General features: G+C 41.3%; 1 protein-coding gene across 2 annotated transcripts in view; it reads right to left on the bottom strand.

Moving 5' to 3' along the window:
* cacna2d2a (calcium channel, voltage-dependent, alpha 2/delta subunit 2a) overlaps positions 1-25,174 on the bottom strand; it is a 340,749-nt gene extending 315,575 nt beyond the window's left edge. Inside the window, exons 1-2 of one of the 2 annotated variants that reach the window (XM_017708409.2) lie at positions 24,716-25,174; positions 4,463-4,544 (exon numbers count right to left, since the gene is read on the bottom strand). In XM_017708409.2, the coding sequence (XP_017563898.1) occupies positions 4,463-4,544; positions 24,716-24,834 (201 nt within the window). In that variant the 5' untranslated portion in view covers positions 24,835-25,174. The remainder of the gene's footprint in view (positions 1-4,462; positions 4,545-24,715) is intronic. The other variant, XM_017708410.2, reaches the window with a different exon arrangement.
* Between the last annotated feature and the right edge of the window lie 378 nt (positions 25,175-25,552).

A 25,552-nucleotide genomic window follows, 5' to 3' on the forward strand; every position in this document is an offset into this window, starting at 1 on the left:
TCTCTCTCTCTCTCTCTCTCTCCCTCTCCCTCTTCTTTAAATAGATATTACTCTATCATTACTCTGTCAAACAACTTTGCATACAGTGGAAACTCTTTCTGTCTTCTCTTTCTCTCTCTCTCTGTTTTCCTCTCTGCATCTCCTGTTTTTAATGTGAAAGTTGCTTCCCCTCCACGTCTCTCACTCTAAACACAACACGACATCCACTTCCTTTTAACAGCCTAATAACCCAGTCCTTCACACGTTTATTCCCTTAACACGAGCAAAAGAGCACAAACAACTTTCGATCAATGTTATTGCACTTTCTTTTTGTAGTCAAATTGGCTTCCACTCTCTTTTCCTCTCTCCTTCTCTCTCTCTCTCTCTCTCTCTCTCTCTAAACACTTGCCCCCCACCCCCCACCAATCTACTTGCCATTCTAAGTGTGAGAGAGCCACAAAATAAATTCAAAACGGAAGTCGGCCTTTCCTATTTAACTTTGTTGGAAATAACTTCGGGGTGGAGGGAAAACCAGCACACTTAGAAATCATTTGTGAACCTTTACTTTTTTAAGGGGGAGGGGGTAATATGGGAATAAACTGAGCATAAAGAGACACAGAGTGAGAGAGATAGAGAGAGAGAGAGAGAAAGAGAAGTGAAGGGAGACAATCTTGTTAGCAGTGCTGCCGCGGCCCGGGGAAGATTTCCATCAGACGCACGTATAGGGAGAGGCATCCATTTAGAAAATGGCTTTTTCTGCACACGCTGGGCCATTTAGCACACCCTGTGACGACTCCTGTTTGGGCTGGAGATAAATGCGCTTCCACACACGCACACACACACACACACACACACGCACGCACACAGAGGCCTTTCCCTTTAGCCAGCCCGTGCTGCATTCTGTCCGACCCACACAAACTTTTTTCACAAACACAAACGAACAGCTAAACAGAAAAAATCCTGTATAAACCAGGGACCTGTATTTGCCTCCCCTATCACTTCTTGGCAGGTACGCGACTGAACTGAGCAGCGTGAGGCCAAGAAACACATACTGCAGAGATGAATGGAGCAGCCGAGACGGGAGAAAAAAAATGCAAAATGCATTACTTATATCGACATCCGTTTTATTAACATTTGTGTCAGTAAGCATCTCATTTAAAGTGTAATTTTGTTTAGGCTAGCTTAGGTTGTCTAAACCTAAAGAATGTCCCAATACTAGATATAGAAATAAAAGATATTTTCAGGATACACTGAATGTATCTTGATATTTTCTTTCTCTGAGGTTTGATAAGGAGGAACAGAAACAATGTACCAACAATATAGTAGATCTACATTTAAAATGACAATTTGGCCAAAATGAAAAATGTATTTACTGCGATATGTGCTGTAATTTCTTATTTGCATTCTACAGCCATGGTGCAGTAGACTCTAGAGCAGGGGTCAGCAACCAGTAAAATAAAGCTCTGCTGATCGTTCAGCACAGTTCAACAATAAATGGTTACTGTATGATTGCTAATGCATCAACCTATAGGGTTAAAGGTGCAGGCTGCTGGTCACCATAGCAATGAATACAACAATCTCACCTAGCTAGCAGGAAGATTTAGAGACAGTTGGACTTATTTGTGTTTATAATCACTCCAGCTGGTTTCCTGATATGTTTACGTTTAAAAGATACGAGGCTGAAGTTGCTTCTCGTTCGCCAACTTTCATTTGAATTTTCCTGTTCCACCTTAAACAGTGCAGCACTTACATTTTGGCGCCTCAGGCACCATTTAAGTTGGAATGAGAAAATTCTTTTATAGTTTTTTTTTATAATACTTTTGAGGAAAAGTTTCCCGCCGGAGATGCGAGAAAAGCAGAGCAAAGTAAGTCTGTGTTTTTGTTTATATTATATTTTTTTAGTCTACACTAGCACATTAGCACACACTGAGACATATTTACAGCCAAGGTAGTAAAAGTTCGCTTCAATAAAATGAACATAAAATGTTGTGGCTCCCGAGGTGGTTGGATTTTTGTTGAAAGGACTTAATGGCTCTTCTTAACGCTTGGGTTGCCCACCCCTGGTCTAGAGCAACACTTTCCCATTTAAAGACTATAAAAAATCCCTTCTGATGACATATCATGAAGATGGGAGGAACATCTGAAAGAATACTTCTTTGGGATGGATTTTTGTGGGCAGGCTGTTTGAAATGGTTTTCTTTTTTGGCTGGTGAATGTAGAAAGCCAGAGAACAGCTAATGCTAATGGTAGAAAGCTAAACATCTTATTGCAGTTATAACTGTAGCGACTATCTTCACAGCTTCATTAAAATTAAGCCAATTGTTTGCTCAAATAACAGAAAATGCTTAATCACATAAAGAAGACAACAAGCTAAAAGCTACAGTTAGCTTCCTGGCTAGCTAGAAACACCTCAGTTTAGAGTCGAGTCAAGCCAGTACAATGAAGTGGAAAAGTGGCTTTAAAGGCACAGAAACTAATATAGCCGGCTCTGTAATTCTAAGAGAAATCAGAAAAATGGCCGTGTGAAAATGCATTATTACTGTTTTTGGTCCACAGGACCTCAGGGGCAAAAATAAAATGTAAGAAAATATAAGATATGGGTCTACATTATTGTGATGTAACTTCATCATGATAAAAATATCATATCTTCACTCCCTCATCCTGGATCAGCTGCGCTGAACAGAAAGCCGGCGGGATTAAAAGAGAATCATCATAATCAGCCATTACAGAATCCCCAAAATCTAGATATTATCATAAGCATGTTACATAACCAATCATAACAAGCACAGGGACGACTTCTCCCCTGAATCTGTCCAAATCTGTGATAGTCTGGAGTGACCTCTACAGTAACCTTCAAAACACATGTGATTTCAACAGAGATTATGATATTAATAACCTGATATCAAAATTCGCCAGATTGCAGGCCAGCCGATCTGTTACCAAATACTGCCGTGCTGCTGCCGTTGCAAATGCAAATGTTAAAGTCTTTGAGGACTGTGAGCACAATGCCCACACATACACATGCTGTCTGTGGTGCCGAACCATATGCTGAGTATCAGGCTCCCATACTGAGAGACTGGAAGCAGATCGAGTGCGAGCGCGAGTGAACGTGGGGGTGTGTGTGTGTGTGTGTGTGAGGAAAAGCCGTTTACACAACTCTCTGACAGACTCAGGAGGCAGACTGTCTATGACTATTAATCACTGTCACTGTCATTCAGCACAGAGAGCACAGCTCAACTAATATACCAGTTGTAACAACGCTGCGTTAAATCTCCATCTAGTTCTACAGCCAATTCCAGCCTAATCAGAACTAGACAGTGGAGAGCTGTGCACGTACAGAGCCGTGCCTTACATTTATGGTGCAAACAAACCAGGCTGGAGTCCTTTTTCACTGCTCAAATTTGTTAACAACAATTTTTATTTGTTTTTTATTTTTTTACATTTATTTATTTATTTCTTTATTTTTACATTTTCCACTCTACACTGTTCACCCCCTACAAATTTATATTACACATTTGGTGTTGGGGTGAACCCGGGTGGAATAAACGTGTGGAGGTGCTGTGTCCTTCACTCCTGCATGGCCTGCTGTTTGTGTGTGTGTGTGTGTGTGTGTGTGTGTGTGTGTGTGTGTGTGTGTGTGTGTGTGTGTCCCAAAAAGCATCAGTTGCATTATGGCAATAACTAACCTTCTCATTAAGTTGAGAAAATGTTAGGTTACTGAAAATGTCAAAGAAAAGCCAGGAGTCCCCAAATGTGATGGGCAGTGTGTGTAGAAGAATCTCAAGATCATAACTGATCACAATTAAAATGAGATCATGAGTAATACATGTAAGACATTTCTCTGAAAGGGACTGTGACTGAGCTTTAGCGGTATAACGTTAAGGACTCCTGACCGCTAATCAAAGATATGTTATTAAATCAAATGACTAATTACTGAGCTGAATGACTGCAAGACAAGACTGGCTGTAACTGAACACGACCAATCCGGGATAGCAGCTAAGCACCTGGAGAGCACTGTAGTTGATGGTACTATCACTGTAGGATACTGACGTGGTGGGTAGGGTGGCCTAAGCACATACTTTTGTATAGTAAAGACAGAAGTACAAGTAAAACTACCTTTCCAAAAAAGAATGTAAGTAGAAGTACAGAAATACCAGTACCACAAGTATTTAAGTACTGAACTCCATAAAGAACTGCAGTGGAACTTCTTAGTACATCCAACATCTATAAGCAAAGTGACTGATGCCTGTCAGCCCTTAACAAACTCTGCGTCTAAAATAAAACAGCTCAAAAGTCAGAGGTGACCAGTCATAAAACACAATAAAGCAGTCCTTTCCTCACAAATATATCTGAGTAGAAGTAAATGTATTATGGTTTGAAAATACTCAGGAAAGTACAGATCCATGAAAAAGAATTTGGATACATACTACCCGCTGCTGAGTAAGTGGCTGATATTAGCAAATGGCTAAACTGTAAGACTTACCGATCTCATCTGCTGAGCTCCAGTGACCTGTGGCAGCACTTTGTCCAGCTCCTTCTCTATACGACTCGCCCAGTGCATCATCCTGAAAGAGAGAGAGAGAATTAAAATTCAGAAGATGAACCCGGGGGAACTTATCCCCAGAATGAAACGTGCACTTTGCACATTGCAAACAATCCCTGGCATGAAGGCTTAACACTTGGCTTAACGTTTCCCACCCGGAACAAAGCAAAAGACACCAATGTTTGTCATTTATAGTAATGAGGTGGACAGCTTGGAGATCAGAATATCGAATAGTTCAAAGGCTAAGATTCAGACAGATTTCCCAACACATATTCTGACAATTCACCAGGGGCTTGTTTATCTCATTAACATGAGCACTGGCAGTGTCAGACACCACTGATTCTGATGCCCAGACAGCTTATCACAACATTTCATAACCACCTTTTTGGTGGCTATGTTCAATTTACCAGCTGTTAATGAGCATCAATACATTGTTTTGATGATTACAACATGAATCTGACTGACCAGCCTTGATCAATGTTACAGCCATTGCTAGCGTTTTTCCAAAGGCGCTGGCTTCACAAAGGTCCCTAAAAACTCCCAGGCCTGGAATCTCTCCTAACAATCACTCAGGTTTTTCACTGTGCAATATTTCTATCAAGTTTTACTGATAGTGGTGCATCCCACATTTGCCAGTAATATTAGCAGGAATATATTTGCTGCCAAAGGGGTATTTTTCATAATGGAGGTATCAGACATTGGCAGACAACGCAGTGGTACTGCGGTGTTACAGGAGCCTTATAGCAGCATTATCTAAAACTGCTTAATGGTCTGAGATTTGCAACCAAGGCCTGCGGTCTGAAATTAGCCTTATCTACACTATGCAGCCTTAGAATACCCCCAGAGAAAGCCTGAGTGTGTACACGTGGGCATGTGGGTGTGTGTGTTTATCCGTATCTGCTAGAAAATGTGACAATTGAGTCCACCAACAATTTATTAACATATTAAATAATACCATACATTTACCCTTTTATCTCACTGTGTATGTTTGCATCTTCCTCTCTGCAGGCTTCGGTCACATTTACACCTGAACTGTCAAGGTTGCTCAATGATCTCATCCGTTTTTGAGTGGTTTATCAACAAAAGTGGCATGTCAGCATTGGCATCACACAATGATACAGATGTTCAGTTTTAATGGTGTTGATTAGATCATTAGATCCAGGACAATGTTTCATTCCATTCAACACCAACGTCCAATTCAAAGCACTTTGCTTTAGTTTTTTTAATTCTATTCTGTCCATTTTACTTGTGGCATCCCGGACCTGGCAGTTAACTATAATGTACTGTACAGTACTGTGCTAAAGTCTTAGGCACCCAAGACACATTTTCAAAATCTATTAATTTGTGTAGTATGTGTTTATTTGCTGAGAAACGTGTTAACATTTGAATAAACAAAATGTATAAAATATTAATTAATGATTATATACACATATATATACACGCATATACGCTCACCGGCCACGTTATCAGGTGTGCGAGTAAAAGGCTGGACCCCCTTTTGCCTTCAGAACTGCCTTAATTCTTCATGGCATACTTTCAACAAGGTGTTGGAAACATTCCTCAGAGATTTTGGTCCATATTGACATGATAGCATCACGGAGTTGCTGTAGATTTGTCGGCTGCACATTTATGATGCGAATCTCCCGTTCCACCACATCCCAAAGGTGCTCTATTGGTTTGAGATCTAGTGACTGTGGAGGCCATTGGAGTACAGTGTCATGTTCGAGAAACCAGTTTGAGACGATATGAGCTTTGTGACATGGTGCATTATCCTGCTGGAAGTAGCCATCAGAAGATAGGTACACTGTGGTCATAAAGGGATGGAAATGGTCAGCAACAAGGCTGCGCCATTTAGGCTGTGGGATTTAAACAATGCTCAGTTGGTACTAAGGGGCCCAAAGTCTGCCAAGAAAATATCCCCCACACCATTACACCACCACCACCACCAGCCTGAACCGTTGATACAACGCAGGATGGATCCCTGCTTTCATGTTGTTTATGCCAAATTCTGACCCTACCATCTGAATGTCGCAGCTGAAATCGAGGCTCGTCAGACCAGGCAACATTTTTCCAATCTTCTAATGTCCAATTTTGGTGAGCCCGTGCGAATTGTCGTCTCAGCTTCCGGTTCTTAGCTGACAGGAGTGGCACCCGGTGTGGTCTTCTGCTGCTGTAGCCCATCTTCTTCAAGATTCGACATGTTGTGGATTCAGAGATGGTATTCTGCATTCCATGGTTGTAACAAGTGGTTATTTGAGTTACTGTTGCCTTTCTATCATCTGGAACCAGTCTGCCCGTTCTCCTCTGACCTCTCACATCAACAAGGCATTTTCGTCCACACAACTGACCGCACACTGGATATTTTCTCTTTTTTGGACCGTTCTCTGTAAACCCTAGAGATGGTTGTGGATGAAAATCCCAGTAGATAAGCAGTTTCTGAAATACTCAGACCAGCCCGTCTGGCACCAACAACCACGCCACGTTCAGACACTTAAATTACGTAATAATACTTTTTAAATAGTTAAATAGTTAAAAAGCAGCTCCTGGTTTGACAAATCAGTGCTTCAGTAAATTGCATGATCAAACAGTACAAAGATCAGCGAATACAAAGAGCAAACACAGGGCTTATAAAACACAAGGATAATGAGGGACAGGCGGAAAACAGGTGGCGACAATCAGGGGCGGAGTCACAAAAGGGGCCGGATTAGGAAACCAAAACAAAGAACACGTGGACAGGACCAGGAGGTGCCAGTCGTGACAGGTATATACACATTTCTGTAAGCTTTACCGAAAAAGCTGTTCAGAGAACACTGTTTTAGCATTTAAGCGTGCAAAAAAGTAGCTATTTCATTATTTTTATTTTGTTAAATAGTTAATTCTGTATTTATAATAATATATTTTGTACCGTAGAAATGCACTATAATGTGTTTAGTGCTGTGTTATATGTCATTATATTTAGTATTGTGTGTCAGTACTGTGACTGTATTTAAAACATTCTTCTGCCTATTCTTATTTATCCTTACACGGTCATGTCTTTCTCAACGGTCACTTGTCATGTATAGGCTGAGCCTAATCTTGGCATCAGTCCTGCTTTAAAACTGCATCAGCCCAGTGTCTTACAGACTCGCTAGGTGTCTGGTACCTGTGCGCAAACAAATAAACTTGACTTCTCCAGACATACAGCTGGTCCCCTGGTTAAGTTAGCTTGGGGCAGTCGTGGGCTGGAGGTTAGGGATCTGGCCCTGCCACCGGAAGGTTGCCGGTTCGATCCCCAGGGCCGACAGTCCATGACTGAGGTGTCCTTGTGCAAGACACCTAACCCCCAACTGCTCCCCGGGCGCCGTGGATAGGGCTGCCCACCGCTCCGGGCAAGTGTGCTCACTGCCCCCTAGTGTGTGTGTTCACTGGTGTGTATGTGGTGTTTCACTTCACGGATGGGTTAAATGCGGAGGTGGAATTTCCCCGGTTGTGGGATCAGAAAAAGTATCACTTAACTTAATGTGGATTTTTCAGTATGCATTTAATAATTTGTCTTTGGTTATTTGCTCTAAGGACATGTTAGTTAAAATTCTGTTTAAGCAGCCAAAAAAGTCTGTACTTGTGGCACATAAATCATAATGTATTGCTGATAAATTTGTGATATTAATTGAATAGTTTTGTTGCACATCAGATTTTATGTCTAAGTCGCACAGCTCTGGTAACAAATCCCTCTTGAACTTTTAAGGGAAGAAAACATAACAGTTCAATAGCAGTCCGGCAGTAGGAGTTAATTAAGTAAAAAAATATGAAAAATATATAATTAAATATCATCAAATACTGTTATACTAAATATGTGACCATTTCAATACAGTATTGAAGAGATTAGTCTGTGAAACAGTGTATGGAAATATGAAACATGAAATATGTGCTCCATCCATCGTGGAAGCCACCATCAATGATCAAAACTACTCATCTTGGTGCGTCCAGTTGGAGTAAAGTGGCTGAGGAGGGGGCAGCGCTATTCTCTGCCTTGCATGCACCTACGCTCAAACGATTGGGCTCCTTCACTGACGTGGCTTATAAATTCAAGGGGTTGAAATTTATGGGGTTTACTTAGCGCTCTGTGGACATTTTAGACATACACACTGTTGAAAACAAACAAATCTTGAACTCAGAATCAAAAAATCTGTCATAGCCAAGTAGCCCTTTACTATATTTCCCACAATTCAAAGCTGGAATCCATGCCTTTAGTCCCTCAGGACAACCCACTCCAACTAGCCACACCTGACACAGCACACAGACCATAGTCTTCACTCAGTCTGTGTAAAGTCTTGTTAGAGGAGGGCAATATGGAAAGAATTTGATCACAATACGACATTCTCTCGATACATGATACGCGTCACAATATTTCGTTTTTCAGCGGTTTGCTAAGTTGATGAAAGCACAGATGAAAAAAATAAATAAATAAAAATACTAAAAGGAAATTTGACTACCATGACTTTAATTTTCGCTGTTGTCGGAAACAAAACCTTGTATCTCCATTTTTGTTGATATTCAGTTTTTGACATAATTTGAAAATGCATGGTGGCCTTTATGCTGTGTGTAAATTTCACGAAGGATGGACCAAAATGAATGGCCAAAAATGTCTTGGGAAAAAAGTCTGGCTCCACTGACTTACACAGAAAAAAAATGTTTTTTCCTTCTCCTGTTTTGGAGATACGAGGTTTAGTTCCAACAACAGCGATATGCAGTTTTACACACCACATTGCACTAAATCCAAGTAAGCAGGACGAATTACACTTTTTGTAGTGAAACATGTCCTTTAAGTATGATATCTATAATATCCTCAGAAAAGCACACTGTGACATAATTTACGTATGTGACGTAATTTATCATGAAAATAAACAGTCATATTGCCTACGTCTCGTATGTGTTTACCACTGTGTTCTTAAGCTGTTTGTATCATTGTTTTTGCTATAGTTATGAACATCAGCTATCTGTTTCGTTTATTAAACCCTTGAAAGGCCCAGGCCCAATGTTTCATTACACACTTCTATAACCTAAGAATAGCTTAACCAGCTTGCACTGAAGAAACCTGTGGTTACTGAATACCAAGTCTTAGTAAGTAATAAGCCTGGGATTTTATGGGGTTAACTTACATTTTCACACTGCCTGTTGTGTTGACCTTGCTTACTTTATGATTTACTCATTCACTTCATGCTTTTGCGCACATGGACTGCTTCTGTGTGTTGTTAATGAACCCCAGCAAATTCTCTGTCACCAACCTCGACAGTATCTAACCTCAAAATATCTTTTGGAACAAAACCTAGTATCTCCATTTTTTGCTGTTTTTCAGTTGATGGCAATTGTAAAGTTGGCGTAAATTGGTGTAAATTTCAAGACAAATGGATCAAAAGAAACAGCCCAAAAAAGTCTGGTTCCATTGACTTACAATAAAAGTAGAGTTTGTTTTTTTCCTTCTCCTGTAAACTTACCATTTTGCAGATATAAGGTTTTGTTCCGACAACAGCGATATGCCCATCGTCACACCTCTACATAGTGTCTGGAAAATTTCATGGCGCTGAATTGTACCAACTCTGCCCAACACTCATCCCATCCCCCTATTCTTGCTCTCTCTTCCTCTTTCTCTCTTTCTTTGGTAATAGAAATAGTTGGTTGGCAGGCAGCTGTAGTGTTTAAGGATGCTGGTGATAAAAAAGGCCTGAGCGCTGACAGAAGTGCTACCCTAAGCAGCGTGAGCACTGGCTAAACGGAGCCAACCCAGGAATTAAGAGATCAAACGTCTTCAGATCAGCGCTGTATATCTCTTCCTCCACACACACACACACAGAGCCAAAAGCACTTAACACAACGAGATGCCTAAGAAGATGCTGCTGATGCAGAGAGACTGATGGACAAAGAGAGAACAGGAAGAAGGTGAAGAATGCTGCCTGGGACAGAGAAACTGCCAAAGCAACAACACAACCAGCCACATCGCAGACAAACACACACAGCTGCTGTACACTTGCGTAGCATAAACCACAGGTTCCTGTAGGCTACATGTTGGACCAGTCATTGAAAAGGTTATCTTTGTGCTAGAAGGCCCATGAACATAGCTCACAAAGGCTTTGTAAGACATGCTGTTGTGATAGTGATGTATGGTGGGCCAGATTCTCCAGGCTTCAACACTCTAGAGTGATATGTAGAGCTGTGTTCAAAATATTGATATATCGTGGAAAAGCTTGTTTTGGTACACATATCAAAACAGGGATGGCTGTATCAATATATTTAATTTACTGTAACATGGCATGTATATGCACAAGGGAATCTAATAATGCCTCCAATCTGAGAGCGTGACATTTTACAGCATCTACAGCATGGTCAGTGTGTGCCCTAATAGTTAGAGCTCACTCTTCATCTGTCAGATTAGATCAGATTAGATTAAGAGACCCTTATTCATCCCACAATGGGGAAATTTCACCTCCACATTTAACCCAGTGAAGCACCACATACACACTAGTGAACACACATACTAGGGGGCAGTGAGCACACTTGCCCGGAGCAGTGGGCAGCCCTATCAACAGCACCCAGGAAGCAGTTAGGGGTTAGGTGTCTTTCTCAGGGGCACTTCAGTCACATGCTGTTGGCTCAGGGGACCAAACTGGCGACCTTCCAGTCACAGGGCTGGTTCCCTAACCACCAGCCCATGAGTGCCCCCATTTTTAAAAAAATTATACTTATTATTATTTGTTATTATTTAAAGGAAAACCGTGTTGGAGAAAAATAGGCCCAGTCCGGTGCCCAATTAAGTCACGTTGTGTATCCGAGCGCATTTAATTTGCGGCTATAGTGAGTTATTAGTTTGTAGCCACTGTGATTAGCACTTAGCTGTTAGCAATGTTGCTATGTGTTTGTAGAGCTGCTTTGTGTAGCGTAGTTAAATACTGAATGGACGATGTTATTGGTCTGTATGTAATCTGTGACACACGCTAGTGTTGTTCAGTGATATTTTATAGCTACAGACTCTCTTACATGCACATGTAATTGCTGCCTCATAGACCTCACAGGCTGCCGCTACCTCTGTGATTATAAGTGCCGAACGTTCACTCCTCTGCCTCCATGGGCTTGCTTACACCTTGCATCAACATTTTCTGAGGTTGGATCACATTCGGATCTCACCTGACCACATGAAAAGTCAGGTGTAAACACACCTGTTGTGATTCGGCTATGATTGAATTAAGATCTCGACAAGCGTAAATGGAATGCGTTTTCATTATCAGTACACAATTATATGATCTGAAATGCAACTGCCCAGTGCTGACCACCCAAACCAAATGTCTTCTTGCTTAGTGACAGTGTGTAAGCCACGCTTGTCAACACATATTGTAAAGAGGGGAAAAGTAAACAAAGTAAATCACAGAGAGCATATGTGTTGCTTTTCACACGGGTAGAGAACAGTCTGGTTACACTGGGGCTGTATTTTAATGAAACCATAAATTGTAGTTTATCCAGATGTGATCTGGACACCAAACACATGTTAATGCAAGGTGTACACAGGCAGTAAGTGCTCAGAGTGCACCACACCTAAAATATAGTTCTTAGAAGATCCCCCAGCATTATGAATGTACAGGGTGAGTCAAAAGCCACAGGACACCGTTTTATTTCATGACAATGACATATCTGAATACCCCAGCAAGTAATGGGTGAGGGGGCCTATCTTTTAGGCTATGTTCGGAACATGGTCTGAATCATCTTGAAACCCACCATATTAGATCAAGGGCAAGTATTTCCAACGGGAAAGTGGTCATGTAACATATCAAAGAAGACCAGAATTGTCTCAGAAATCATTTGCCGCAATCATATTTGCAATATCTTTTGTGGTTCAAAAGTTATCGAAACAGAAAGTTGCGAAAATAACTGGACACGTTGCCTGTGATGCACAGCTATTTGACGTGTTCAGTGTGCTGTCCCTGGTGCTGAACACAGAGCTCATGGCACAGGATCCAATCGTTATGAACCTGTGTGAGAATCTTTGGAGAAATGCTGTCATAAGCCTCCATGATGCGGTGCTGAAGGTGGTGTTTGTTGCAGATTTTCTCAGCATACACAATATGTTTGAGATGACCCCAGAGACAAAAGTCAATAATAAAATAAAAAATAAAACAAAACAGTGTCCTGTGACTTTTGACTCATCCTGTAGATGTTATTCTTACCTCATCTTAAAAATTTTAGGTAAGCATTAAAGTAAGCTGTAAAAATGTCACTAACATTCTTTGCAGAATTCGTTTCAATTCATTTTTTCTGCAATTCAAGTTTTGCAAATGTTAAGATGTTGACCAAAAATGTCTCTTGCACAGCTGGTGTGTTTTGTCATTGTACCATATCCTATCATGATGCTTGTATCATATCTTGTTTCTGACAATACCCAGCTCTAATAGTGATTGGACAGAATAATGGAAACACCCCATGACATTTTAATTAATTGCAATTATAAAGATAGCCCAACAGGTGAGTCCTATTAGGCCAAATGCCAATTAGCAGCATGTGTCAAAGGAAGGAGGTCTGATAATCAGCACTTTGATATGTGAGGGTATCAAAGCCTCATTAGGCAAATAACAGAGTTCAAAAGGGACCCGAATAAATGCTTTAAAATACGCGTCAAGGAGAGCAGTTTCAAAAATCACGCAGCACAGATAAACTGTGAAAGCTCACTGACGTGGAGAGACAGACACTTCAAGAAATAGTTCATGCCAAAACTACATGAAAGCATTATGCAAACGGTGTCACGCAAATGGGAGGCTTGCTCGCATTTGTGCTTAGCCACATTAGTATGTCTGGACTGGCCAGACCTTTAACAAGACCAATGCACGGCTACAGCTTAGGAAATTAGCAGAGAAACGTACAGGAGCCTGGATTTTATCAGCAGCAAACAAACATTAGCTTCACAAAGCTGGAATTAAGTTTACCATTTTGAAACAACCTACATAAAACATAGCACTGAATCTTTCAGCCCCATCACTTTCACAGAATTCACAATTTTGAATCCTTTTAGCACTTCCATCCTCTCACTGCATTACCCAGCAGGCACTGCACATATACATTAACTGTCAAGCATCCTTCTGGCTTTGAAGCATCCATGAACTCCATCACCCAGAATCCTGCTGACCCTCCACAGCGCTCCAATCATCATTCACACTCACCTGAATATTAATTTGGTTCACCTGTCATATGACCAGTTAAGGTACAGAGCCCGGGGCTTTAAGACTAGTTTCTTTGTGAGGTGTTGTTTCTTCTTGTGAGAACGACTGAACGACTGTATCTGACCTCTCTTTGGTTTATTGGACTTTGTCTTTTTGTCTTTGCCCTTTGGACCTGGTTGCCTGGTTTGTTTTGTTTGTCCCTCTTTGCTTGTTTGACCTCTCTGGATTTGACCATCGCCTGTTCAAAGATACTGAGTTTTGCCAAAAGCCCCAACAATAAAGTCTCGTTTTTCATCTTTTGCCACAAGCATCTGGCTGGTTTGGTTTCGTTACAACAGCCACTGGGAACCCTTCCATGGAGATAAAGAAATGTAAGCCATTAGCCAGCAAGCAGGTAAAAACCAGTTTAAAACAAAAGCATTTGTAGTTTTTCCAAAGTTTGTCCCACTTTCAAGATACATCATAAGAAAGATTTTTTTAAACACTGTTGGGACTGTTGTGGCACTGCTAAAGAAGGCAAGCAGGCATGTTTGCAACACACATAGCACTGGTTAAACTCATCACTTTGGCCGGAATGCCCCTATAATAAGAACATGCATGGGCACTTGAGTACTTGGTAAATGATAAGCAACAAAATCACTCTTTATGTTGTTGCAGCAGGATGAAAATACACAGGTCAACAAGAGTTTTGCTCATTTCTGGAATTAAGAAAGCACATTATACTCTGCAACTGCAAAACATAAATGCCCTGATAAGTCAAGTTGCCACTGATGCGTTCTTAAGGACATGTTTGAGAAGTCAGAGGTACTGTGGCTGTAACTAGGCTAACAAGTCAGAGGTGTTTACCAGCCAAATAATATCTGCCGTGAATATTAGCCAAAGCCAAAGCCCAATTTACTGAATATCTGTTCATTAACTCTTACACACAACCGATTATCAGAATTAGTCAGAATGCACATCTCTAAGTGGCTTCTGTGGTTTCCTGGGTCAATAGACCAAACATTATTCAAGATGGATCCACCACTGGAGGATCTTTTGGTCCAACCTCATAACTTATATTACAGCATTAGAAGGACTGAAGTAAAAGGTAGTTCTGGATATTAAAGTTCTGTTTTCATTATAATTCACCATCTGTGTATTCATACATGCTGAATACAACTCCCGGTGTGAGACTGCGCACCAGCTTCATCCACAGAGTACATTCAAAGAGGACACAAGAACTACAATTAAAGCAATTACAATAGCGCTAATAACACACAAACACAATTAGACCTCTTTAGTTCTGTCGACGCACCAGTTCATACCAGCACACACAAATTTAATCACACACTCACACAGTTTCATGCTGTTTCCCACTTTTGGCTGGAACTCTAAGGCCAAAGTAGCAGACGACTCACTTCAGGCCTTCTCCTGCTCCCATCGCCTCTATCTCCTTCATCAGTGACGGGACACGGCCATTCGTCATTTAACGATAGTGCCACAAAAGAAATGTCAGTTTGAAATGTCAGCCTCATTTGAATGACAAGGACAGACAGATTAGAGAAAGAATGCGCCGCAGTGCACGCAAAACAGGAGGAATACTGACAGATGTACAGTGCGGGGCTTCACAAAGGCACAGTTAACTACGAGAACATTCAACAGCTACACACCCCACAAAAAAACAGTCAGGAGGCTCTCAGTATGGTGCAGGACTGTGGCCTGCATTAGTACGCTGTAAAAGATGTTGCTTGGTTGAAGTAAATAATACACACAAGTGACTCAGTCAAATAGACAAATAAACCTAATTCTAGACATAATAATGCCACAATATATAATAATGGGTATTAATTGTATGCATATTCTTAACCCGTGGGTCAGATCAGCCCGCGACACAATCCTCTGTGGCCCACAAAACTACTTTCGTTTTCTATTGACATTAGCCTGTTTCACAATGCGCTGCACTACAGTCCCCAGCATGCACTGCAACGTTTTATACACTCTGACTCTCCTTCCCCAACAGCAATCTATGGGACAGCAGTTACAGCTCAGTTCTACACAATTCTACTCATTTCACCAAACACACTAGCTGAACTTCAGCTGCAGTTTAACCAATTAACACTTAACGTCAGCTCAGCAGCTCAAAAACGGAGCCCAAGTTTTAATGAACTTCCAGGAAAGAAAGGAGCCAGGTGTCTAATTCAATCAGATAAGTGGGTTTAAAATACAGAACACCTGAGGAGATTTGAATTGTGAATATTTCAAGTATTCATGTAATATTTAAACGTCTACTATAAGTGTCTGTATTTAACTGTTGAGGTTTTTGCACATTTTGAATCAACAACGTCAAGTTCGGGTTACAGCACAACGTTAATTAAATAAAAACGTTTTTCTCTGGCCCACAGATTTGTGTAGATTTTCTAATATGGCCCTTTTACTCGTTGAGTTTGACAACCCTGCTCTTAACCCTCTGAAGCAGTTATTACTGGTAATAAACTTGTGACATAATTTAATAATATTCACTTCTCACACAGCTTATTTGAACAAGTGTGGAAACTGTCAAAAGTGCAGATTTTAAACTTTTAATCAAAAAACCCGTGTTCATAAATAGATTTTACTGTGACTTGAATTTGATGCAAAGTTATTGTTGTGCATACAGTCTTGTTATATTTTTGCGTATTGTTATATTTTAGGTTTTAGGTAAGTTAGGTTTCCGCTGAATAAGAATTTTACTGACTGCAATCATGACAGAGAGGTATATGGAGGGTGTTGTGAGGCAACATAGTCCCCAAACAAAACCTATTTTCATATTTTTTATTGTTTTAGCATTATCAACATTATATGTAAATATCCAGTAGACATCTGGGTTTACTATTCTTGGATAGTAAACAAAATAACTACATTTTGCAGTGTAGACATCACAACCCCGGGTTCCTATCAGCACCACTGTAAGACAACCAGTAAGGTTCTCAACAGTGAACCATTTCACATCAAACCTCTTTGAATGACTTTAATTACACCTCAACCATTAATTATGCAGAAGTTTTGAAAAATTCCCTGTTAACCTCAGGTGGTCAGTACTGCACCAGAGGGGTGCCTAACAGCGACGAATACGGTAGAATCCAATCCATGCTGAGCCTGATCTCGCCGAAACAGATCTTGATGGCGAAGAGAACGTGATGTACAGCTAATATACAAAACAACCAAGAAGACACTTGTACAGTCGGAGGGCAAAAGGGGCAGGAGCTCAAGCCCCCAGAGCTCTATCTGTGCACATGCTTGGTCATACCACCCACCCCTAGGCTGAACATTTCAATTAAGTGATGGCGAAGAAGGAGGATTGAATGAATGGGGTCTTATTACAGCTTCCAAACACAATGTCCTTCAGACACCACAGGCTGTTGAGCGCCAATTATGTTGAACACTATCTATTTATCTGCTGTAAACCACATCAATAATGTGGTCTGAAAGCACAATCCACTGACCATAAGAGTGGAGCCGAGAGATGTGGAAAATGTAGAAAATGGAAAAGAGGGATGGAGTGAGACAGCGCTGCTGAAGAAGGAGCGCTGACCAAGAAAAGGTCAGCCGGCACAGAAGAGAGAGAGAGCTAGAGCTGGAGAGAGGGGGCAGTGTGCTACACAGAGCGCTGATGCTAACCGCTCGTGACAACACCTCTGTCCCCAAGCCAAACACAGGATCTGAGTGAGCGCTCGTGTGCGTGTACATTGGAATGTCTGCTCATTTTGTCATATATTATGTGAATTGTTTCAGCCGATTCTCTGAATTTACATGTTTACTGCTTTCGGGCCACAAGGCGAGACCTCCCTGTTTAGCGCTGTGAAGAGCAGGCTTGGGCCGTACCCCCTTTGTAATACCTTCAAACCGTCTCCAAACATTACCATGACGTGCGGTATTACTGGGGGGGTTGTAAGTAACTTAAAAGCATTTAAGATGCTTTTTTGCCATCTTGTCCTGTGCTAACTAAATAATTAAACACAGTGCCCCATTTTCAAGGCATCCATAAATGTCAAACCATTTATCTAACAATTGCCAAATGTTAAAAGGTGCTGCTAACTAGGAGACGGGAGCTGGTTAGCATTAGCATAGCTAGCATAACAGCTCTGTTCACCACAGCCCAGTTATAAGCATATATCAGTCAATTGGCTTGATACGTTTGGCACCCTGCTGACTGTTTGCCACTGCTGGTGAGCAACTGGAGCTGAAGGGGCAAAAAGGCAAAACTAAACCTGTTCTGTGGTGTTTGGATCTGAAGCCTGATCAGCGTAGCGAGCAAGCTACAGACCCAAACAGTGCCACACAGCACAGTACATGTCTGATTTAATGACTGTCCCAAAAGAATCGACTATTCAACTCCAATACATCTGGGAATCGGGGACGACAACTGGCCGATGACTCTTGAAATCTGCTGTTTATTCACTGTAATTGGCTCAAGGCAGGATAGAGTCTGAAAGTTTGAGTAGAGTGAGTTGGATTAACTGGCTTTAAACAACACCAGTGTTGCTCACCAGCCGCTGTAAGGACAAACTACATTTTCCTCACGATTAGGGCTGCAATAAACAATGATTAGAAACAGTACAAGTAAAGAAAAAAGAAAAACAAACAAAAACACTTTCACAGAATGATGTGGAAAAGAGGCTGCTTCTTAGTCCAACTGGTGGCCATTCCACCTTAAGTGGTGTTGCAGTTACATTCTGGCGCCTGTGCACCGAACAGAAAAGTCCGACAAGAATGTGAAGCCAACTTTAGGTTCGCTGAGCTTCAAAATGGGTGAGTGTGCCCTCATTATGTAAAACAGACTGATGGTAAGATCTGCTGAAAAATTAGTCACATTTTAAAAAATACTTAATTTAAAATTTTTTTTTTTGGTCATCATGCTATAGCTTTCTGTAGCTACTCAAAAATAGGGTAAAACAACATTTAGGCTAGTTTAATATCTGCAATATTCCCTTTATCATCAGCTCTGACGCTGTCTTGGGTAAAATGAAGTGGAAAGGTCGACGCAATCAACTCCAGATGACCAATCAGCTGCGTCCCAGTAACTGGAACTTTTCACAAACTCAGATTTCTCTTAGTCCTCCTGACAATAAGGCCAATGCTTAGACATCTGCGCCCCTCGGGAGCCCTTGTCTCTTGAACATTTACAAGTGAACAACTGAATTAACTCAAAATATAGCCAAATGATGAAAAACTGGACATTTTGATATAAAGTGCCTTTTCTTAAAACAGTATCACCAGTGAACTTCAGAGTAAGACCCTCCACTCTCTTAAGAACTTTTCAAATTAAGAAAATTTACAATGTATTATATAAAATATAAATAAAAGACCCACTGTTGTTGCTGCTCACAGCTCTCAGTGCCCTAAATACCTATACCGTTTACTCTAAGCTATTTCCGTTCAGATGGCAAATGTCTTCAGTCAAGTGTTCCTGTATTTTTGAGCACTGCTGCCATGCGCCGATGTTGCCGTCAAATAAGAACACTGCAGGCTGCTCAGCAACGTAATCAATTAAGACATTTCTTGACATTTTTTCTATTATCCACGCTCAATCTGCAGTCAGAGCTCTATCGGTCTAGAGTTAGAGGCAGCATCCAATAACACTATACATCCTGACTCTGGGAAGGCCTGTATACAACATGCAGAACATCAATACATAACTGACAGTCTAGCGGGAGAGCCACTCCACAGTCCATTATGTTTGGTTTCATCGTCTCTACTTCAGCGTAAACAGAAAGTGGCAGCTTTGAGGCAGGGGGGATTTCAGAGCACCTGGTGTCTGGCGAAAACACACAGCACACAGACTAACAGAGAAGACTTATGGTATCAAGGTTCAGACTTAGTCTGACATGTTCCTCTACAAGCACAGCATGTGCTGAATGTTTATAGGAACTTAGTTTTCATAATCAAAAAACTTTTCATATTTAAAGTGAGAAAAGCAGATTGTATCGTCTCCATTTCAATGCACAGGAGCCTCAGGCTGGGCCAAATGTCAGTGAGTCAAATAGTTAAGCTGAGTATAGGCTTACATTCCTCTGGCCTTGATACGCAGCAGCATGTTACATAGATTTGTTGTTTTAACTTAAAAAAAGACTTAATTCATTTAAGAGAGCAGTCATTTGTGTTACATTCATTCAACTTGTTATCCGACGTTCAACAACATCACAGTTTTAAGTACAGCAGGCGCATATGTTCTTTCCCAACACTGATAACCGGTACTACCTTGAGTATCAGCTGATGTCAATACCAATATTTTTGCTATTTTTAACCGAATCACGTTACTTAAAATGCATATCTAAAAGTAGGCCATCATGCTTCTGCTGATTCTGCTGATATTGGCCTGATACCAAGACCTAGTGTCAGATTGGTGCTATATTAAAAGTCCTACGTTTGTTTTTTTTTTTTTTTTATTTATGTCCTATGAGCTCCTCTTATAATGTTTGTGTGGGTTTATGTACCAAAAATAGACAAAAGTTATTTTTACATGTACATTTCTCAATCGGTCTTCATGAAATTAAACCAGCTGTTTTTGTGACTCAAGCTCTGCTCCGATTGGCTGAGCAAACGAACACACTGTGGTGTAAAATACGGCTTGTCAGATTAACCTAAAAAATGACTTCATGAAGTAACAAGCAATTTAACCAGTTTTGTTTAACTCCAAACATACATCTACTGAAAAAATCATTCATCCAAAGCGTTTATTTATGTTGAATAAAATTAGTTAATCTACGTCTTTGCACATTAAGTAATTGTTTTAGGTTAATTTGACGAGCCATTTTGTACAGTGCGACAAACGTAAAATCTCTACTTATTGTATTAATATTATTTGTATTTATTCTGTGGCAAATAAACAGACAACTACCTCCCAGTTCTTACTTTTAAAAATATTTTCTTGGGTATCTAAAACTTTTGCACAGTGCTGCACATCTGTTAATGCAGATGTTGTTGCTATAAGACTGTAGAAAATGGTCTCGTAAGTTCAAAAAAAATAATTACTTCATGTGGTAACAAGTAGATCAACTCGTTTTATTCAACCTAAGTAAACACTTTAGATTAACTATTCTTTTCGATCAGTGTATTTTTTGAGTTGAATACAACAAGTTCAATTGTTTGTTACCACATAAAGTCATTTTTTAAGGTTGATCTGACTATAAAGACACTTTGCTCAGCCAATAGCTCATGTTACAAAAACAGCTGGTTCAATTTTAAGACAAAGAAAGGTTGGGAAGTGGACATGTAAAAAGTAATTGTGACTATTTTTGGAACATAAACCCACACACAAACATTATCAGAGGAAATCAATAAAGTAAAAGAAAAATTTAGGACATGAAGTCATTTTTAGGCTGACTTGACGAGCCATTTTTTACAGTGTACACATACATTTAATGTAAAAATGCAGGAATTGGAGTAGGCCTAGCTGGATTAGCATTAAAGAGATGTAACATTTATGCGCAGATCATTACAAATGTAAAGTTCTAAAACATGATGCAACTTTTTAACTTAAAACAGCAAATAAACAAGTTGACTTAAATTTCATTAAGAGTTCATTACATGCCTAATAGTATATTATCAGAACAATGATTTGCAATTTACATTAATTAATTTAAATGATTTGAATTTCAATTAACTCAAAGTTTCAGCCAAATGACTTTTTTAGAGTGCACGTAAAAAAAATGGTGAAAAATTGCTTAATTTTAACTGTTCGTTGAACCTCAAATAATAAGACACAGAGTTCTGTCAACTTACTATTAGACGTTTGCGCTCCAGTAACTTACAAGTAGACATTCAATGGACTAAATATACTGCAGCAAGAATATTTACTTTTTTGAAGTAATTTTCACATCATCAGTCTGATGTCAATATTATTTTAAACCAACTATCTGCCAATACAAATGTGATCTGATTTCATCGCCATCTCTAATAACTCACGAAACCTTTGCGTGATGACTATGAGTCCGTAGTCCACTTTAGCATCCATCGTTCTGCTCGGGATGCAGAATGAAATGCTCATTTCAGCACATTTCTTTAAAAATGTACTATTGTTAACTGAAACACTTGATTTGTTAGGGGTTTATATCGGATTAATTCTGCTTTTCACTCCGATATCCGATATCCTGGCGTCAGATCAGTGCCACCTCTATGCACAATTCACCTATAATCCAATGTTCAGATAAGCTCTTCAACCTCTTTCAAAAGTCGAATCCCAGGGGTTAGCAGCCTGATGCACCACCGTCAGAGGGCTTATCAGCATGACTGATCATACGGGAAAAGGCACCGTTGAGTGCAAAGGCCTATTCATCGCCAAAACCTCCAAAAAACTCTGTTAGCTTAATGTAACGGACTGCGCTGACAGGATATGAGCAGCTGTATCTAAACCCTCACAGCCTGCATCCACACCATGACATCGCAAACGCTTAGTGTCTTAAATGTCGTCATTTACTAGTCAGCTGGTTTGAGTGTTGATTTCCTGGCCTTATGAATTATTTAACTGCCGACTCATTAACCAGTAGCCACCACGTGTGACCCCTGCTGATCGCTCCCGGCAAAGACCCTCCCGGACCCCGCCTCGACACAGCGCGGTGCGGAGTTGTAGCAAAAAATGGCCTTAAATGATGTTCTCAGAGGGGAGAATTCAGTCTGACCTACACACGCCCTGTCGAAAAGATAAGCCTGTATCTCAAAGCCTGCCCTACATCAAAGGGATTTTTATACCAAGGCTTTGACATTTACAGAACAACGGGGTAGCCACCCATTTTCATTTTCTGTCAGCCCCAAATGGGCTAGAGACTGAAAAACGATTCCTCGCTATTGCTCGCTGGATACAGTACGGGGCTGGACGCGGATCAGCTGTAAGGCGCTAAGTGTTGTGGACTTTACCTACATTTTATTTCCCACAACGAGTCTTGTAAATAAACCTGAATGTCAATAATGGCAACGCTTGGCATATGATCTGGCTTTGTTTGAGGTTGGGGGGGGGGGGGGGGTTGAGCGATCAAAGAGTTGTGTAATTCGAACTGAGAGCAGGCCTCAGTACAGCCAGCAGAAACACATACACACGCATCAGCTGCCTGCACAAGGATCCTCAGCCTCCTTCTCTTAAAGGAATATAATCAGGACAGTCAGCTTCTCCTCGTTGACTTCTGAAGTGTTTAAAGTGCGGCTCGATGGCCACGACGCTGGTAAAGGTGAAGGTGTGTCATTGCCATGAATTGGGAGAAATTCGAGAGGTGAAATCGCATTTAGCCCACAGGTGGGAAATGTTTAGCAACACAAAGACAAAAAGCTGTGAACAGTGATGAAGGTGCAAAGATGGACTGTCCAATAAATAGAAGTGCAGACAAATTATTGCTCAATCTGTGACAAAATTTTAAAAATAGCATAAAATAAAATCTTGTTACATTATAAAATTTTGGCGTTGTAACAAAATGTCATTTTTTTCCTTTCACCTATAAAGTTATTATTTCAGTGATAAAAGGTTTTGTGACAAAAGCAACAGTATATCATATTATATTATTATATCATTCAGCAGAGGTCGATATGACACACATATAACATAATGAAAGCTCATTTTCATGATACAGAGTGTTCATCACAATATTTTGTTTTTGAGAGGTTTCATACGTCGGAAAGGGCAAAAACGATGAATGCAACAGTGTTATATCAGTCCAGTGCTCCTTAAGTGCCGACGATATCCACAATATGCTCAGAACATCTGACGCAATATATCATGACAATGACATTTATTGTCATATTGCCCGCCCTTACATTGTATTATATTATATTACATTGTGGGTGAGTGACATGCCACAAATACAGCAAAAACACCTTATTCGTGGAACACAATATGCAATATGCCTTTTCTGAGGTTTCATGCCTTGGAACAGAGAATCAAGAATGAAAAAATACCATAAAAACTACGATCTCAATGATTTTCATGTAACACGTTACATGATGTGCTACACTAAATCGATTAAACATGGCCAATTGCGCTCTCTTTGTAATCAGGCAGCTGGTCAGCGGTCTTTAAAGACCAACAATGTCCCGTCCTGTATTACGTTATATTATATAGCTCCTCTCACAGCCAGAGATGCTCCGATATCCTTCGCAGAACTCCATCTTCTATTATATAAAGCCTTACATAAACAGCAGCCAAACGATATAATGTGATACAGTTGGAGAGATTGACTTAATCCACACAGAACTGCTGTGTATGTGTGTGGGCTTCACTCCCAAAAGGACACCAGCAGCACTCTGGCAATAAACCAGCACTCGGAGCTCGGACGCCCCAACCAGGCTCTCTCACTTTAGCCAGAAAACTTTCAGAAATGTCAATCAATTCTAACGAGCAGTCTATTTCTCTGTTAGACTACCTGGAAAGTGTTTGGCCTAGCCCATGCAGTATTATTATTATTATTAGCATTAATACTATAAATAATGGATTATCATGGATTTCTAGTGAAGGGGATGAACCCCTAAGGAGATCACTGCTTACACCAGGCTCTAATCAGACACAGCTGAGAGCAAAAGCATCAGAGGTCACTCCGACAGGTGCAGCTCAGGGTGCATCAACAGCAGCCCTCATGCAGCTTTAATCACAGGGAAACTTCACCTCCACCACAGCCAAGAGCCCATATGGTCCCCCTCCACCCCACTCACTCAGGCCAGCTTTTGGAGGGGGGGGGGCGGTCAGCAAAGCGCCCTGCGTCAGCTCTTCCTCGCACTTCCCATTCCAGCAAACACAGAAAGTAGCAGCCGCTCCATCTACCACGCATGCCCCATCAAACACGGGGAAACGCGCTCGTGCCATTCTCGCCTCCGATCAATAATTAAAGCGCCCCGAGCTCCTGGTTAAACCGAAGGGGCTACCTGTGCGTAAACAGCCCCTTTAAAGAGCCCCCCACCTCTGCTTCCAAGCCAAACTAGGGCACTGACGTGTGTCAGCGCCGAGCGCCCACCGCGGTCGGACCCCCCAAACGCCGCACGCCTCGCACATCTCTACTCGTAGCGTCCGGCTACTTACGTGTAGTGCTGCGGGAAGCGGAGGATGGCAGCTCCGGGCGAGGACAGCGCGAGGAGGAGAAGCGCCGTCTGCGCACAGACGAGGCAGAAGACGCTCGAGGACGGCGCGCGGATCGCCATTTTCCATTAAAAATGCAAGGAAGTGGCGGAGAGAGGGAGAGTGAGAGTGAGAGAGAGTAGAGGAGGACGAGGAGGAGGAAGAAGAGGAAGAGAAGGAGGAAGCGTGGCGTTTCGGAGGGGCTCGCGCCGCTGTGGGGTGGGGGGGTGGGTTTTGAAAACGCCGGGTTCTTCTCGCGCCCTGTCGAGCGATGGCGGAGGCAGCTGAAGATCCGAGGCGCTGTTAAATCTCAATCTGAAACGGACTGAGGGAGGGAAGAGAGGAAGAGGAGGAGGAGGAGGAGGAGGGAGAGAGAGAGACTGGCAGCGCGAGACACGGAGAGGAGAAGACAGAGGCGGTGACGCTGCTGCTGCTGTGACTCTCTCTCTCTCTCTCATTCTCTCTCTCTGTATCTCTCTCTCTCTGTATCTCTCTCTCTCTCATTCTCTCTCTCTCTCTCTCTCTCTCTGTATCTCTCTCTCTCTCATTCTCTCTCTCTGTATCTCTCTCTCTCTCATTCTCTCTCTCTGTATCTCTCTCTCTCTCTCTCTGTATCTCTCTCTCTCTCATTCTCTCTCTCTGTATCTCTCTCTCTCTCTCTCTCTCTCTCTTTCTCTCATTCTCTCTCTCTCGCTCTCTCATTCTCTCTCTCCCTCTCTCTTATTCACTCTCTCTCTCTCTCTCTCTCTCTGTATCTCTCTCTCTCTCATTCTCTCTCTCTCTGTATCTCTCTCTCTCTCG

The sequence above is a fragment of the Pygocentrus nattereri genome, chromosome 26, assembly GCF_015220715.1.
Source record: "Pygocentrus nattereri isolate fPygNat1 chromosome 26, fPygNat1.pri, whole genome shotgun sequence".
Taxonomy (NCBI): Eukaryota; Metazoa; Chordata; class Actinopteri; order Characiformes; family Serrasalmidae; genus Pygocentrus; species Pygocentrus nattereri.